We start from the raw sequence: 17871 nt of genomic DNA, 5'->3' as shown, positions 1-17871 counted from the left end.
ACAAAAACCCCATCCCCCCAAATCCAAAACTCCAGAGCCAGTCAAGATAACTCCATCCTTCAGCTGCATTAGCATTATATAAACACACCCTTTGCTGCCATCTGAGTTTGACTCATTTAAATTTAATTCAGCTTTATTATAGAACAGAAGTCTTTGCTAGCATACATCTCATACACAATGAAAAACTGGCAACAATGTTGGTAAATTTTAACCAAATTTAATAGTATCAGCTGTGTTTTCATGAATATAAAGCAAAAATTCTTTCTACAAAATTCCAGTTGTCCCAGGAAGGGTAAGTCTATCTCAGCAAATCAGTGATAGCATACAACTTGGTTGAGGATATATTAACTCCTCCAAGAAGCTACTTGTTACAAAGGCACTTAAAGAGCTGTCAATAGCCAGCTGCCGTGAAACAAGTTAAGGCTGTGCTATCAGCTGGAGGTCACTAAGCACTTGCTGGCTACTTGTCTTAAATTCAAGCTTGTGGGCTAGGAGGAGCTATATCCCACACTTGCCGAGAATAGTATTAGCTCTACTGTTACATATGGCATAATATAAAGCACAAATACTGCTGTAGAAATTAAACATTACCTCCCTACCCAACTGACTTGCCTCTGGCTTGCTGTTAGACAGATTGCCACCACCCGGCCAGGTTTTTTTGTTTTGCTTTGAGAGTTGGAAAAGTTTTTGGAGCGCAAAACTCAAATGATCATCTGTCCAGAACTAAACAAGCAATGCTGGCAAAAAAGAGAAACTTCAAGAGTAGTTTGTCTCTAAAGATTTTTGATTCCTAATTGGTACATGAGTATTAAACTGCAACTTTTTATAACACTTCAGGAAAAGCATCTAGAATGCAAGTCCCTTAGTAATTAAATATCTAAATGTAGACACTGACACCATAGATTTGCTCTAGAAGCATTTTAATTTACAAACAGCAATTCCCATTGACTTTATACCATAAAAAAAGCAATTTACAAGCAAGAAACAAATTCATCAGAATAAAGCAGCACTGAAATATTCATGTCACAAATCTAAAAACAAAGTGAATACAAGAGTAAAATATCATTTGAATAAATACTTTAAAATTCATGCTATAAAATAATCCTTAATGGCAAGTTATTAATTGTTACAGCATCAGCTTAGCTAGCTTCATTTACTTCATATGGTGATGAAGTGTGGAGTTGTGAGGTTACCGGTTTATATTGCAAGATAATGACACCAAGTCAAGTCATTCAAACTGTTCAATTATTTATCATGAAAAACAACCATACAAATACAAGTTATTTAAAAATACAATTTTTCAGTCAGAAACAAACACTGTTAAAATCGTGCAAGAGCTCTACCTCTAATCAGATAGACAACCAGAGGCTTGCAATCCAAGTCCAAAGGCTGAATTCATAGCATATGTAAGTGGGAGAGACAGCAGTTTATTGTATCTACCATAGCAGGAGTTACTTATATAAACTAGAAGCGACCCTGCTCAGTTACTGATACTTAGCTTCACATCCCCTGAAGAAATACAGGAACACACGTCCCAGGCTTACTTGTTTGTTTAGCATTTTTTTTTTTTAAATGTAAACTTGCGTAACTTAAGTTAATGCTGTCACAGGGATGTGCAAGTAGTATTAAATCTACAACATTAAATACAACTATTCTGGCACTTGTTAAAATATATGTAAAATGCACACAGATTATAAACTTTGAACATTTTGAATGACTTTACTAAAATTCCAATTCAATCACTGAGTATTATGAAATTTACAATTCAAGAAATAAACAGATTCATATAAAGAATTTACATAATTCCCCAAATATTTTCAAATATAAAATTTAATAAATAACCCTGACCAGTCAAAAAGCACCATTCAAGGGTAAAATTCCCTTGGAAAATAGATTAGGTGTTGCATATTTGAGTCCCTTTCAATGGTTTCATGTGAAACCTGTTTAGAAAAATGACAATAAAAGAATCACAGTAAACTAATACAAAAATTCAAATAAGATATATATATATATATTTAAAGGTAAAGCTCATTCAATCTTTTCCCAGCCCTTGATTTTATTCCTGCTGTTCTTCCCTTAATTCAGCCTAAACATATTAAGAGGCCTTATTGTTTTGTCTAAAAGTAAACCAAAGGCTGCAGCATAAAACATGAACTTATGCTTGGGAAGACTGCATTAAGAACTATCAATTTAGGCCTACAGTATATTCTGCTGAACAGTGAATTGACAGTATCCTTTAAGCTATTGAAAGATTTCACACTAAAAAAGCAGAGCCAATCTTGAGGCCTTATTGACCAAACTGAACTTTTAATATACTGTAAGTATTTACAAAGCTATTTTCTAAATGTATTTACAAGTTTAAAAGAAATAATACAGAAGATAACTGATTAAGAAAACTAAAATAACTGTTTAAAACCACAAACATTAGCAAAGGTATAAAATCCTTTATTTTCACAGTTTGTCATAATAGGTTAAACATTTAGAGGAAAGGACACTGTCACTGTTTTCACATTTGTCTATAATTAAAAAGGTAGATTAAGAAGAGACTCAATTATGAACCAGCCTATATAATTTCATGATTTATTTTGCTGTCAAATATTTCTTCATATATTTTATTGACTTCTGCATTTATTGTAAATGAAATGTGGAACAGCTCTGTGCTAACTTAAAACTGTACAGGCACAAGACACTGTACAGTACTTCCATAATTTGCTTAAAATAACACAGCATACTCTGTTTTGGTGGACTTGTGAAATGAACTTCAATCAGATAATGCTTCATGTTTCATGACAATGTTAATCCTGGCATACCGTTATGTGACAAGGCACAATTTAATTGCTGTTGCCAGATTTGAAGTTCGTTTTCTACCAGAGTCACACACTTTGTAAGTGTAAAGGTAATGCTCAATGATGTTTTATGCTCACCTACGTATGCATCCTTTGAAGCACTGCCGAACTTTACAGTACTGTGTTATGGCTTGATAATTATTAACACTGCTAGCAGTGGAAAGGGTAAATGGCGTATCAACACGAATAGGAGCAAGAAGAACTTGCCAACTGCTGAATCATGATTCTGTAGAAAAAGTGATCGTTTCCTGCCCCTTAACAGTCCCGTTACAATGTTTTGAACCTGAACCTGTACAATCAAAGTGATGTTGGTTTTTTGTTTGTTTTTGTCAGAGACAATTTTGGATAAGTCACTCTTTGGTAAACTCAAACCATTTTAATACATTTACAAATACAAAGAACTAGATTTAAATAATGTTAAGATTGTGACACAGATAAATTCAAGAAATATAAAATTAGTACCCATATCCTGCTATCCTCAACTCATACTTCCATGGAAAAAGTCACACCAAAGGCACCACAGCACAGGTCCAAGATAAAGGGTTAAAAATAACTGTACATTTCTTGGATTTTGCATGTCTCAATTTATCAAAACACATTTTTTTTGCATTTAATCACTTAAAACAAACATTTAGAAAAAAAACAGTATCAGAAACACCAACATGTTTTTAAGTGGGTAAACATACAGACTACCTTCCCTAGACACAGACATATACTTTCCCTTACCGGAAACAAAAGTTCTATTGTTGCTTCAAGGAGAGAGACATCTCCCCACCCTCTGCCTCTTTATTTAGGCAATTTTAGGACAAAGAGGCAAATTATGTACTCAATTTAACTGAAACTGCTCCAATGGAGCACGTGGGATTTATACTGTAAATCTGTATTTAGTGAAATTAATTCTTATTGCAGACTGTCACAATATTAAGAACTAGTGTATTTAATAAAGCTACTGCACAAATATGCCCCAACTTCACAGGAGCCAAAAAAGCTTTACAAGATAGCAAACCTACCTTTTTGCTTTCCTGTAATTTAGGAATGAGCTTTTATTTTCTAAATTTCAGGAGTTAAACAGCATGTTCACAGATGTATTTTCAATATTCGCTAAACAAACGTAAGGCCCAATTATATAAAACCTGCATTTTAAAGAAGCATGTGATTAATTTAATTCTGTTCATCAGGTTGAATTTTACACGGTAGTGTTTGCCAGTTCATGCTTTTGAGGTCTCTTAAGCTATTGGGTTTTTTTGTTGTGGTTGGTTTGTTTGGGGTGGGTTTTTTGTTTGTATGTTTGTTGTTGGTTTTTGTTTTGTTTTGTGTTTTTTTTTCTTTTGCTTAACTGTTACCATTAGGTTTCACATTTTATATATTATACTGACCTAAATGATGAAGTTAGCACCATATTAAAAAAAACATTTGGTGAAACAAAAAGATTTAGAATATTGTTAAAGTTGTTGGTAGTTCCTTTATGCAGAAAACAACCACTGAAAATAATAGGGAAGCCATAGCAACTCTGTAATACTCACACATGAAATAACAGACATATTGCTTGAAATTCCCATAGAGTATTTGTTTTTTTAATACAAAAAAAAGTACGAATTCCAAGTGCTGACATATCACTTGGAGCTTTAAGTAGGAAGTCAATGTGCACCTGAAAACAGCTCTCTCTGAAGAGACCTATTAAAACACTGCTTGGAAATACTGTAGTTTAAACTACAACATCTCTCTCAGGTTTTAACCAACCGTGAAGAGTGATGAAGTTAAATTCAATTACCTGGTATGGTTCTACAGTACGAAATGAAGGTAGATTCTGAGGCCAGTAAAAACACATTTAAAACCACAATGCTACTTTTAGGTTTGCTAATTTTTTTTTTGTTTATATATATATATAGATATATCTATCTCTATATATATAAAAGGTCAGCACCACAGGTTGTCCAGCTTGCGTTCCAGACAACTAACAAAACCCCTCGACAATTTAACCATAATTTAATAGATTTATGGCATTTGGTTTACATATGTTATAAAGCAAAGCTATTAAAACAAGGTAATTCACTTTGCTCGCTTTTGCACACAAAGTAATAGCTTAATAAAATGAAAACCAAACAAGACTCTTTTAAAACCAAAACCATCCTCCCAAAGTCTGAAGTCCTAAATCCTAAGCAGAGAGGAGACCTAGCAGTTGAAAGAGTGGTACATGGTATAAACCTTGACATACTTTTACATTCACCTCAACCAGAATAGGAAAAGTGAAAGCATTTTATATATATATAAAGCAAATTTATATATATAAACAGACTACCAAAAACAGTTAGTAAAAGCAAACAGATTTCATCATGACACACGGAAGGAATCAAAGCTATAATATTCTGTCCCCCCACTGCTGTGTAACTCATTATCAGCAACAGGATTTAGGAAATAAAATAAGGGAGATTACAGCTTCTTGGCGTATCCAGCAGAGCTGCCAATCTTATTCTAATATCTTTCTCCACTGGAATTTGTGTCTTGCCAGATCAACCAGTAGGAATACTTTAGCAGACTCTTCCTATCCTTTCCCCAGCACACTGTCTTTTATATTTTGAGCATCTTCAAAAGTAAAAAAACCCCAAACAACCCAGCCTCCTTCAAAAACAAAGAATACTTAATGTAGTCTTCTCCAGAAACCATTTCAAACTGATTTCCAGAAGGTCAGGAAAATTAAAAGGCTGTTATACTTGTACTGAAGAGTACTAAAATAAAAGATTTAAAAAATACATTAGTAATGTGCTTGTTTGTGTTGCACTTAGAATGTAGTATTTTAATCAGATGTGTTAGACATTGCATGAATTTCCATACTAGAATCCATAGCTTCAGAAGCTGAAGCATCATTATCTACTTTCTGTTCCACAAATGCTTCTGTTCTGTCTGGAGACTCTACCCTGTTTCTTACTTCTGTTACCCCAGGGTGATTTTTTCGCAAATGCTGGTTTAGTGTACCCTGGAAAGGAAAACATTTTCCACAGATCTCACAGCGAAAGGGCTTGTCATCTGTGTGACCACGAATATGATATTCAAGTTGGTCCTTGCGGGTATATTTCTTCCCACAAAACTTGCACACGAAAGGAGTTATTCCCATGTGCAATCGCATGTGTCGATCAAGGCTCCCTTTCTGGTTGAAAGACTTTCCACAGTAAATACAAATTAGCCTCTCACTGTATGGATACCAATGACCTCTTGCATTTCTTTCCCGTGGACTATTTTCATATCCTGGGTTACTCACCATGGATTCACTGTCAGCCCCTTGCACCAAGCCCTGAACATCACTATGCAAGTGACCAGTGGATACCCGTTTTTGGCGTGCACGACCCCCTCTGAAACAGCTCAGCATTGACCTTGAAGGACTCGTATTGCTCAGGCTTCCGAAGGTTTCAGACACACCTGTAGCCTGTGATGAGGCATGGGTAAACGAATAAACATGTTGTAAGACAGACCCATATGAACCAACATTTACTGCCACCACTTGCTCTCCATCCACCATTTCAGTATGATATCCATCATCACCAAGGGAAGAGCTATCAGAGCAGCTTGGCCTGTCAGACTTTTCCATTTTAACTTTCACCTCTGCAATCTGGCTTTCCCTTACTATCAGGTCTCCTTGCTCATGATCACCTTCAATCTGGATCTCATATTCAGAGATACTCCCACTGCTTCCTCGATCTGAATGCCCTTCTTCTTGCAGACGACTACGTAGATTTTTGCCTGGAGTAGTTTCCATCCTAAGATCGCTGCCTGCTGTTGACTGTCGCACCTGAGAGCAATAGGGGGGAGATACCTCAATAGGATTGGCAAAGTAGCTGCTGTCTTTAACTCCATTGCGATTTTCTGAATTTTCTTCAGCACCAACAGTGACAGAGTCAACATCACCAACACTGATCTTTGAATGAATACTCTCCAGTATCTGTGTGCATTTATCAATGACGCACTGCATCTGTAGAAAGCTAGCTGCAGTTAGAAAACTAACAACATCCTTCAGCTGTAAGGACATCCTTCCAGTGTAACAAAAAGAAAGCAACTGTTCAAAAACATTGGGATTTTTAATAACTGATATTGATAAGCCACTCATGGTGCTTAATGCTGAATGGTCACGGAAATACGGAGAACTGGCAGCTAAGACAGCTTTATGGGCTCGAAATGGCTGACCCTGAATATGCACAATTATGTCACATAGCTTTCCTTGCAAGCGGAGTTCATTTAACTGGCTTAGAACAGTGTTGCTGTACTCGGGCACATCAAACTGAATGAAACTGCTGCTGTCCATTTCTACTGATGTAAAGAGTAATCTGAAAGAAAAATGAGAAGATTTACAACTGAGAATGAATACAAAGTTTTCCATTTCAAAAATAAATGCTTGCACATGTTGAAGTTAAATCACCACATTGATCTGTTTAAGGTGTGTTACAACAAAACAGTTGGTATAAATACTTGATATAATACAAAAAGTAGAGTCTTAATCTACCCATTTCTTGCATTTCTGTAATTTGAATTATCCATCTGGAACATTCACAATTCAATTGCTCATAATACATCACAGGTTCCCTGGGACAGTCTATGTCCTAAAAGGAACTTCGCAATTTCACTCCCTGGTAAGAACTGCAGAACAATACCCCCACCCTCCCCCCAAAATATTAATTTTATAGTCACTAGGCAAGTTAAAAGCTTCAGAACCTTTAGTAGGTCTTCAAGCCAGATACTACATCGATACTTGCAGGGAACTGCACTGTTAAATTGCCCAAGAATTATTTTTGGAAGGTACTTCATGAAACTTGAAAAACCCGCTAAAGAAAAGCCACATGCGCGTATGTGTGTGTGTGCATACACACACACACAAAAATATATAAAAAAAACATTCCTTACGTCTAAATATGTCAAATTTATTTCAGAGGAGATGAATATACTACACCGGTGACATTTCTGTTTAAACATTTACCTTCTTAGAAAATAATCTCAATAATTATTTAAAAGAAGTAAAAATCAATCTTTCAATATTCACATCACAAAACAAGGAAAGCCTAGTGAAAGGAAACATTTAAGTGTGGACTCAATTCCAAACTATTTACCCAGTGTGTCAGAGGTTCCCAGATAATAATGGATTTGTGTCAACATTTGAGGCAGCATTTGAAGGAAAAGTGTTTGAGCCACCCATGGACTTTCAATTTTTTTTTTAATTTCCTTTTGTGCTTTTAATTTTTTTTTTAATAAACCATAATGTGAACTTTGAAGCTCACCTGATGCAGCAGTGATTTCCTAGCTAGAATGATTTGACATTTAAATTCTAACCTAATGCAAAGCCATGGGTACTCAAACTTGCCTGATACACTGGGAAAGGATGTTCCAAGAGGCTTTAGAGAAAAGTATACATTTCAAAACAAGATCTAAAGAAAAGCACTTTACCAATTTTTCATAGAGTATTATAAAAAGCACACACACACTTGTCCCCTTGTGAGTGTCTATCTGTAGCAGCCATCACCTTACATTTCCAAGACTGGGCCCCTAATCAAGTGCCCAAGAATCTTCAGACTTTTATTGCTATTCTTGTTCTTATTAATGCAGAAGTCTAAACATATAATATTGCCACCATACCTGCTTTTCCAATTGAACAAACAGATCTCAACATCATCCATTGACTTCTGATGCAGGAAGCATGTCCAATGTATCACAACATACTAGTGGATTTTTTTTTTCTATTTATGTCTTATGTTACATGCTGTAATGGGACATATGAACAATTTGAATCAAATTATGAAAATTCAGGCACTCTAGAAACAAAATCAACAGATAGGAATATGATAAAAAGCCTACAAGGAAGAACTGGAGCTATATCAGCTGACTGTCACTTAAAACTAACATTGATTCACAAATGGAGCTTCTTTCCAGCAGAGAAACAAGACAGACAGCTTCCTGACTTGACTAACATTAGGTCTGATTTAGAAAACGGTCAAAAACTCTCACAGAGCATTCAGAATCAGGTTATCAGAATTGCTAAACATGTTCTGTAAGTTACCAATGTGTCATAGATTAAAATGGGTAAACCAGACTTCATTTGAGTTTTTACAGTTGTTATGTAAAAGCAGGGGAAAAGACGTTTTATATGCTCGTATCTGATGAGGGAAATAAGGACTAAAAGGTGATTAACAGAAGTGATATGATCGCAGCCACCTGTAGAAAGATTGCTTTGGCAGGACATTTCTTCTACCCAGTGAACAAAGCTACAAAATGATTCAGAACCTGTGAGCTGATGCAAGTCAGACATAGGTCAGAAATCAAACATTACAACAAACAAACAAAACCCAAACAGTGGCGTACTTAAATGGCAAGATTCACCTTGTTATTCTGAGCATCCCTGCATGTTGTGCAGAGAACCACTGTTCAAGTCCCTAGCAGTTGCATCCACTCCATTGGGAAGACAGAAGTCTCAGCAGTTAGGATACATGTTTGTCAACTTCCCTCTCATTTGACAGGGCAGCAGGCTTCCTTACAAACCCAACATAGGTCACTGCCTTGAATTTGTGGGGCTTATGACTTATGCACAGATGCAACAGCAGGACATTCCTGATCAAGCTTCTCTTTGCTAAGTGGAGGAAGAGCTTTTGTTGACCTGAAGTGACATGAATTGACAAGTTACCTAGGTTAAGGACTGCATACAAACTATAAGACCAGTCCCCAGCAGTGATAATTTGTCATTCCTGCATCATTTCAGATCCTTGAGCTAAGGAACCAGATCTTGGTCAAAGCCTCACTCAAATCCCATCAGAAATTACTCCTTTTTTTGCATCTAGAATGTACAGAAAGTTTGTCATATATAGAAAGTGGCCTTCCTCCTTGCCCCATACTTCCCTAAGGGCTCTTATTCAGCGAAATGGAGAACAACTTAGTCCTAGACAAAATATTAAAATATAAACTGTCACCACTAGCACTAGTCCAGACAGAAGGAACAGATTAAGGATAGGCACCTGAGTAGAAAGAAGATGGACATTTTATGCCTTACCATGGAGAAAAAAAAATTACGTTCTTTTGGTCATGGCATCTTAGCATCTCTGGATGAATTCATACTCCCTAGGACATGGCCACACATTAAAAATGGACTGTGAACACAGACCAGAGAAAGCATGAGAACCAGGAAGAGAGGGACACCAAGAAGAAAGGGATCCTCAGCGATCCTTGCATATCACAACTCTGTTAGAACATCTAATTATCTCCATAGGCATATATATCTAGAAGCAATTCTACATCCTTGTTCTCAGAGTTGTTGCATCTTTCTTTTGGGAAACAAAGAAGCTTATTTTCCTCAAAATGTTAGGAGTAAACAGCACAAATCATGGTAGCGAGTGGAGAGGATGATGGAGTTAAAGGTCTGTAAGTCTGGCTGTCAGTGTAGCAGATAAGCAGTAAAAACCAGAAATAGGGATCAAGGGAACATACAGTATTGCTTTGAAAGCAAACAAACAGATCAAGTACACAAAACACAGCCCAAAAAGCAGTGGACAACCAGTTTCTATACCCATCTGCTCTTAAAAAAGAAAGTGAACAAGCCACAGCATGGAGTTGTTATGACTACTTTTCCACCTTAGTTTCTTCCTTTCAAGATGCATGCTTCCTGTGATCTTGAAAACATCTGTAGAAAGCTGGGGTTAAATAACAAGAATTTTGAACAACAGCAGCACTTGACAGAAGGGAACCCGTCTTTCACTTTCAGCCAAACTCTGAAATCTCTAGTTGAAGAGGTCCTGGAACTGATGAGGTTGCCAATGAACACCACGTTCAGCAATAGGCAGGACCATAGCAGGAACAGCACTGAGACTGCAGTAATTTTGCTGAGGCTAGTACCATGGCACCCCAACTTTCTTGCATCGATTTGGGAAGGTAAGACCCGGGAAAAAATCTGGGGATTACACACATCAGAGAAGCAGGCACCACTAGCAATGTTTTATTGATGAATAATGGTTAAAAGAAGAATTATCTTATTTATTCACATAAATCCCCAATGTCATTATCTAGAAAATAAAAGTAATCTTTAGATTATATTCCCATACACAAGAAGGTTTTATTTTATTTGTATACAGAATGAAGTTAGCAGTTCCATAATCAAATCCCAGTAGAATTAACCAAAATATTGTTCAGCAGGGTACTGTACCATAACAATACTCAATTATTCATCAATGCTGGCAGGCCAGTAGCGCTTTCAAGACAATATGATTTATGGCTGAAGTATTTCTGAAACAGTCCTGGAAGATCACTACAGTTTGAAAAGGCTAGTAAGAACCCCCCAATTTTTTAACAGCTTCCTCCAAGTTGAAATGTCTCCCTAACCTCTTCTCTTCTGGGGTGAGGCAAGTAGCATAAAACTGAAGCAGAAAGGTACTCTACAATGCAAAGTAACTTTGGACACATCCACTGTATGCTCTAAAGAAAAAAAGTTATCTCTACAGTTAACCAGACAGTCATAAGGAAGCTTTGCTTCCCAAAGCAATGAGAATATAACTACTTTAATTCACATAACAATTCTTTATAGAATTAGCAAAGGTGAAGAAAAAAAAAATATTAATGTGTAGTCAGAAGTCATGTCCAGTACCCTCCGTGATATTTCAGCACATATGGAGATAACGTGTATTCTTTAGGTCCAAGAGCACAATACAGTAGTTCAGAACGAAGACAATTTTATTTGTATTATACAAACTCAAGCATTTGGGGGGTAGCGAGAACTAAGACAACTCATAGCAATGTTAGGTACTCTCATTGTAAAAAAGTAATGCATTTTGTCTTGCTTTAGCTTCCACCCCTGACTGTGGGATAGTGTAATGTTAGGTTAAAGTCCTGTAAAATTTTAAGTCCACCTCTGGGCACCTGTCTATAAATAGGTCCTCTCTTAACCTTCCTGCATAAGTAGATCAAAGTGTTTAAGGTTTTCATAGATATTATGTATCCAAGAAATTGGCTGAAGGCTTTCTAGTTTTAAAGCACAAGCCAGAACTGGACACTAAGTTCACTAAGTCCTAGCAGCGCTCTGTGTTGAGCTGCCTGTCTATTTCTGTAGGAGATGATCCAGTCACACTCAAAAGAATCATATCAATTCTCTGCGTCTGCATTACATTTATTCATCAGGGTCTTATACAGCAAATGTAGGCCATAGTATGAATTTAGTAGTAGTGGATCGCTTCCCTATGTCTTCAGACAAAAGTGTTCATTGAAGTAACCTGTGAATATGAGAGTGATATGCATTTAATGTTTCTCATTAGATTTCAAAAGAAACTTACTTTAAAAATTGTTTTATGAAAGCTCTTATTTAACTTAAAAAAACAAGAATAGATGGTGACAAAACACATTCAGTATTTAATTTTACTGACATCATACAGTAGCAGCAGGGAAGCATCATATAACTACAACACGAAGCTGTGTGTCTGCCAACGTCGTATTAGTTTCTGCTTCTAAGTCTGCACCTGTTTAATTTCATTCACTCACTGATGTATGATTCACCATTCTCATAGACATGTGAATGATACAAATTATTCTCATTTTAACTCACACAAAGGTGTGAAAAAAGATCCCTTGCATTTTCTTTAGTTAGCTCAGCAACATGGGTTCCTTGGGAAAAAACACGTTACAAATCATTACTGTTGTAGCATGTGTCTGAAAACAGAAATACATAGAAAAGTTAAGAAGATCATAATGAAAATTAAAACTAAAACAAAAAAAGTGCTCCATGACACCAAGAATGGATACTCCATACATCACTGCTCGGAATACAGAGAAAAAACACGAAAAGAAACAGGTATTTGTATAAATCAGTACACTCCTCCCTTGCATTTTGTAGGATTCCGTATTTACTATACCATCTGTGAGAACTTAAGACATCATTGCAAAACCATATCATCATTCAAGAGAATTTTAATCTAGGAATGTAACCCTGTCAGCTGTGGTCACGGAAGTTTTAGGGCAAAAATCTTCATCACTCTCACTCCTTTCAGTTTACATTTGCCTTAGTCTTCAGATTACAGCAGCGACAATAATTAATGCTAGCTCTACCAAAGAAAAACTGCAATCAGATATGTCACAGTCTAGGGGCATTTCTAAGACAGTCCTCTTTAAATAATCTTTGAGAACAGGGAAGAAACTGATCATATAATCTTTTACCAGTTTATACCTCTTGTAACAGTGAAGTATTATATTCTCTTTTAAAAGTCAACAAATAGTGCCCTTGGATGGCCTTATGTAGCGTGACACACAGCACTGCTCCTTCACTGAAAATCTGGCCCCTGAAGTATGGTAAGCTTCCCTACAGCTAGAAAACAGATTCTAGTATCGCAGTCATTTTAAAAAAACAGAAGAAAAAAAAAATAAGCTACTCTCCCAACAACTGAGATAATTTTGTGCAGAACTACAACACACTTATAATAATATAAGCAGTACTATGTAAATATGTAGCATTGGTTTTTGCATCAATTCTTCCTAAATTCAAGCAGCCATTTTCTTAAAAATTCTCCAGCCTTTAAAGATCATGAAGGAGACTAAATTATTTTATATTTATCTCAAGTGAGATAATCAGATACTACTGTTTTTTAAAGATTTAAAAATCAATTACACTAAAGCTTTTTCCAGAAACACACACAATAAATAACAAAAATAGAGCCTTGTGTATTTTCAGCTCATCCATGCAGTCTATTTTGTGGTCTCTACAACACACTGCCAGAGGCATCCTCCTGGTGACAGAAAATATACCTAATGACACACTTCTCCATGTAATTTATGCACTAAAATCACAGACATACATAGACATATACGTTTATAAATTTAAAAAAACTCCTTTAAACCATAGAAAGGATGACTGAGGGAATGTGTCCACTTGATACTTAAGGGAATGCTTGGAGCTTAATGGAAGGGATATATAAAATAAGACTTTGTGCACTAACTAGATTTTTCTAAACTTTGACTGCACTACACAGAACTAACATTTAAAAGCTCTTTAACATAACATTTATCACATAAATCACAGCACTACAGTAAGCAAAAATTGTTGAAAACTTTACTCTTTCTGAATCTGGTGACCTAGATGTTATCTCGCAGCAGTAATTCACAAGCACATCACTGCTAACTAAAACCAAAGAAATTAATGACACAAAGCAATAGGCTTTAAGATTGGTGGTAAAATTGCAAGTATCTGCTTGACCACATAAAGTGATAGTTTCATCCATTTTCTTTCAAAGCTTCCCTTGAATGGAACATTAAACAAGTATGGACTTACTGCTTAAGTATTTGTCATGTCAAACAAGATCATTTCCTAAATCGCTCTTATTTATGCTCTTCTTTTGTAAACTCTTGGTTTCCAGAGAATTACAAAGCTGAATTCTAGAAGCATGATTGTCCATAGAATAATAAATCAAACAACAATCTTTTACTTAGGTTGATTTGTATTCTTTGTTTTTAAACTCACTCAAATATGTTTAAACTTAGACACACTGGAGAGTACAATGAGAGATTGCTGCATATAAACATGAAATTTTGATATCTCAGAATAAATAAGTGACTGTCATGGACTCAGATGGAAGTTTAACAAAGAGTTGATATGTAGATCCTAAGAGGTGCTACAGCACAACAGAAAATTCTGTTAATATTTCTGTTGCAGCATGAAGTTTCATTTTGTTTGCAGCTTCTCCAATAGGACAAAATGCACTTTATTTATGGCATCTTTTACATCTACAGTGATCTCAAAACCCTCTCCAGCTCAGTTCAACACATCATTCTGTTAGATTTGCCTCTAACAGATAAACAAAACTGGCAGTATGATTAAAAACAGCTAGCACAAGCCTATGTTTACATATAAACTCCCTGCCCATACTTATGTTAAGCTCAGTACCGTTTTGAACAGTCTACAGTATAGTTGATTCCTGATTCAAAAGCCATCAAAAAAAAAAACCCCTAAATGAGAACTAAGCTACCTTTCTAGTAGTCTAATAACAGAATAAAGCAAAAGTTATGGAAACGACCATGTCTCTCAAAAATAAATGGCTATGGAAGCAAGTAGTTCCTTTTGTAACGAAATAGGTTTTCAAATCCTCATTCCTCCAAATGTTAACCATTCACAAATCACTCTATAGGCTTAATTCACAAGGTGTGTTAAGTTTTGGGAAAGTTTGAACTAAGCTAAAAAAAGTGCCCACTGGAATCAAAGGAAATACAGACAGTTTGGCCAAAACTTGAAATAGTGAATTATCTGTAGTAAAGCATACAATAAAAGGTGCATATGTCTTATTATTCATCAGAAAACAGCTTTGAAAATGAGTCTGTTTCACTTTTATTTTAGACTAAAATACAGAATCTGTTACAGTAGTGGAGACTACACAACAATTTAAAACTTCATTACATTACCTCACAGAAATGCAGGAAAACCCGTTTCCTCAGACACTGAAGCCAGTTAGTACAGGCTGAAATGTAGTTACTAGAAAACTTAGTTCTTGCACACTTTCATCAGTAGATATCGGAACACTACAGTGAAAGTCAATGTCATTATGCCTCCTCTGCAGACAGAGGCAGCACTCTACTCAAAGTACTAAACATCCACAGTGGAATCAAGAGTAAAACTTACGTCTGTCAGGCAGGCACTCCTGAAGTGTCATGGAACACAGTCCCATCATTTGCATGGGTGAACAATACATTATATCCCTACACTTTTTGCAGAAAATTTTTTACCAATTCAGACTTTTGTCTAACAAAAACTGAAAAGGATTTATTTTTACCTCACCAACATTCACAACATGATGAACACTTGAAGGAGTGGATGATTTTAACATCAAAATTAAAACCAATTAATTTATATGTATGTGTATATATACATACACACATACTAATATCGATAACATTACAAACCTATTCCAAATACTTAGTATGGTGCAGCAGGGAAATTATTGGAATGGCATATTTAGCATTTCATAGAAAAAACACCAGGAGCCTCTTATTTGAGCAAATATCCAAAGAAACCAGTTGTGAAACTGAAGTCCAAGGGCCACCTTCATCCCTTATTCTCAAATTGTCTTCCTCACAATTGCTTGCCTGTATGGAAGTGATTAAAAGAGTAAAAATAAAACAACTTGATGCATAAACAAAGTTTCACGCAACAGTTAGAAACCTCAAGACAAATAATCTCTAAATTTTGGCTCTAGAAGTCAAGTTACTACAAAAGCAGTTAACAGGTACGGATCTATTTCTGAATACAGAAAAAAAAGTTACTAGAAGGCAAACTGGAGACAGCCAAGATCAGCAAAAGTATTGTGTCAGATAAATAAAACAAAGGGGCATATTTATGATACATACACTTTAAATCAGCAAGATCTTACAAGCAACGATCACAAACTTTTATTTTGTGCACAAATTTCATAATATAGCCGTTATGTAATCCTAAATAGTTACTGTCCACATTTCTGAATATCTGACAACTTTGACATGTATGCTTTGAAAAGCCACTATCAGTGTAAAAAAAACCCAACTGATAGCATGAGACTTGCAATATATATACACCCAGAACTTTAGGGAGTGGGGAGGGAGAGGAGGGGGAGAGGGCTTTTGTACCTTCTGCTATTACATTAATAAATGATTTGCTACCGAGGTAATACTTGGTTAGTATCATGCATTTTAATCCATCTACCTTTTCTTTTTTTTTTTTAAAAACCTTAGTCACTCTTAATCAAACCATAACTTTTTGGCTCCAGTGTTTCTTTTAAGCAATGAAGTGTCTATATTCTCTAGATATCAGCAACATTTTTTGCAGTAGATTTAAAGTAGCTCTGAAGAACACAATTTCACAGTATCTTCCCAGTGCGTTGCTTCTGATAGACTGAACATTTTGTAGCTCTCATTGAACAAGCAATGAAACACAGGCACATCCTGATTCTAGATGTTGAGAATTCTCTAACACGTAACAACTGTAGCGCAGCTAATCCTATGGCACCTTTTTTTTCTGGCACCAGGCTCTCCCATATCACTGTGTCTGAGACTGTTCAGGCTTATTCCAAATTCATTCCCAACTTCGGTTTATTCTAAAATAAATCCAATTCTGTACACTATGCACACCTGCAGGGATTTTGAAAGGCCTTCGCAATTACAGAGATGGGGGCTTCACGAGAACTTTCACCTCCTCTAAGGGAACGGCAGCAGCTGAAGGGTCCACCAGCTTCCGGCAACACCACTACAAACGGTACCGGCCCCAACCCGCTTCAGCCAGCCAAGCCCACTGTGCCGGTTATTTTACGCCTCGTTCGGGTTAACAGAAGACCAAGACACACACACACGTTCGCCCTCCCTCCTAGCAAGCCAAAATTACACTACAGACACAGACTCAGGTTGCGCGACGACAGCTCCCGACGAGCCGAGGCCGGGAGCAGAGCAGCCCCGGCGAGTCGGGATCGGTCGCGGCTGCGGAGCCGCTGCCGCCGCTTCCAGGCGGCCCGCGTCGCGGCTCGCCCCCGCGGCGGCCGGGCGGTCGCAGAGCCGAGCCCTCGCCCGCTGGCAGGGGACCGCGGCCGAGCCCTGCGCGGCGCCCGGGCCGCCCGTCCCGCCGCCGTCCCGCGGCCGCCGCCCCTGCGGGGCCTGTCAGGGCGCTAGGACCCCCTTCCCAGAGAACGGCCTCCGTCCCGCACGGGAGCGCCGTGTCGGCCCTCGGGCCAGGCGCCCGCTGCGGCGCGCCGGCCCGCCCGCCGCTCACCTGGAACTGTCAGGGTCTCTCACATGGCGGGTCACCGGCCCGGCCCGGCCCGTCTCCTGCCCGCTCCCACCACCGCTTCCCGCCCGCTCCCGCAGCTACTCGCACCCGGAACTGATTCCGCTGGCAGCGCTTCCGCTTCCTGGTGACGCGCGCCGGCAACAGGCGGAGCCACCGCCCCGCCCAGGACGAGAGGCGGGCGGCTCCCCGCGTACCGGGGGCGGCGGCGGGCAGAGCCGAGCCGAGCCGAGCCGAGCCCGGGGGCCGCCGCGCGGCTCAGGCACCCGCCTGCCCCCGCGGCCG

General features: G+C 37.8%; 1 protein-coding gene across 3 annotated transcripts; it reads right to left on the bottom strand.

Annotated features, from left to right (window-relative positions):
* Positions 1–909: 909 nt before the first annotated feature.
* ZBTB34 (zinc finger and BTB domain containing 34) lies at positions 910–17653 on the bottom strand. 3 transcript variants are annotated; one of them, XM_076355128.1, is made up of 4 exons: positions 17572–17597; positions 9204–9477; positions 8463–8586; positions 910–7162 (listed from the first exon to the last, which is right to left on the bottom strand). In XM_076355128.1, the coding sequence occupies exons 3-4, from the start codon at positions 8501–8503 to the stop codon at positions 5641–5643; spliced, it is 1563 nt and encodes a 520-aa protein (XP_076211243.1). In that variant the 5' UTR covers positions 8504–8586; positions 9204–9477; positions 17572–17597; the 3' UTR covers positions 910–5640. The 3 variants fall into 3 exon arrangements, with proteins under 3 accessions (XP_076211243.1, XP_076211242.1, XP_076211244.1); XM_076355127.1 differs by lacking the exon at positions 9204–9477 and having other exon boundaries at positions 17572–17622; XM_076355129.1 differs by lacking the exons at positions 8463–8586; positions 9204–9477 and having other exon boundaries at positions 17572–17653.
* Positions 17654–17871: the final 218 nt, after the last annotated feature.

This window comes from Aptenodytes patagonicus, chromosome 18 (assembly GCF_965638725.1).
Source record: "Aptenodytes patagonicus chromosome 18, bAptPat1.pri.cur, whole genome shotgun sequence".
Taxonomy (NCBI): Eukaryota; Metazoa; Chordata; class Aves; order Sphenisciformes; family Spheniscidae; genus Aptenodytes; species Aptenodytes patagonicus.
Note: the sequence above shows the minus strand (reverse complement) of the source record. Positions and strands in the feature narration are given on the sequence as shown.

Excerpts from the sequence above, each read along its gene's own strand:
- ZBTB34 (XM_076355127.1), bottom strand. The coding sequence starts at position 8,503 with ATGGATGATGTTGAGATCTGTTTGTTCAATTGGAAAAGCAG. Across the intron at positions 7,163-8,462 it reads TTGTTCAATTGGAAAAGCAG|ATTACTCTTTACATCAGTAG; the intron begins GTATGGTGGCAA and ends TTTTTCTTTCAG.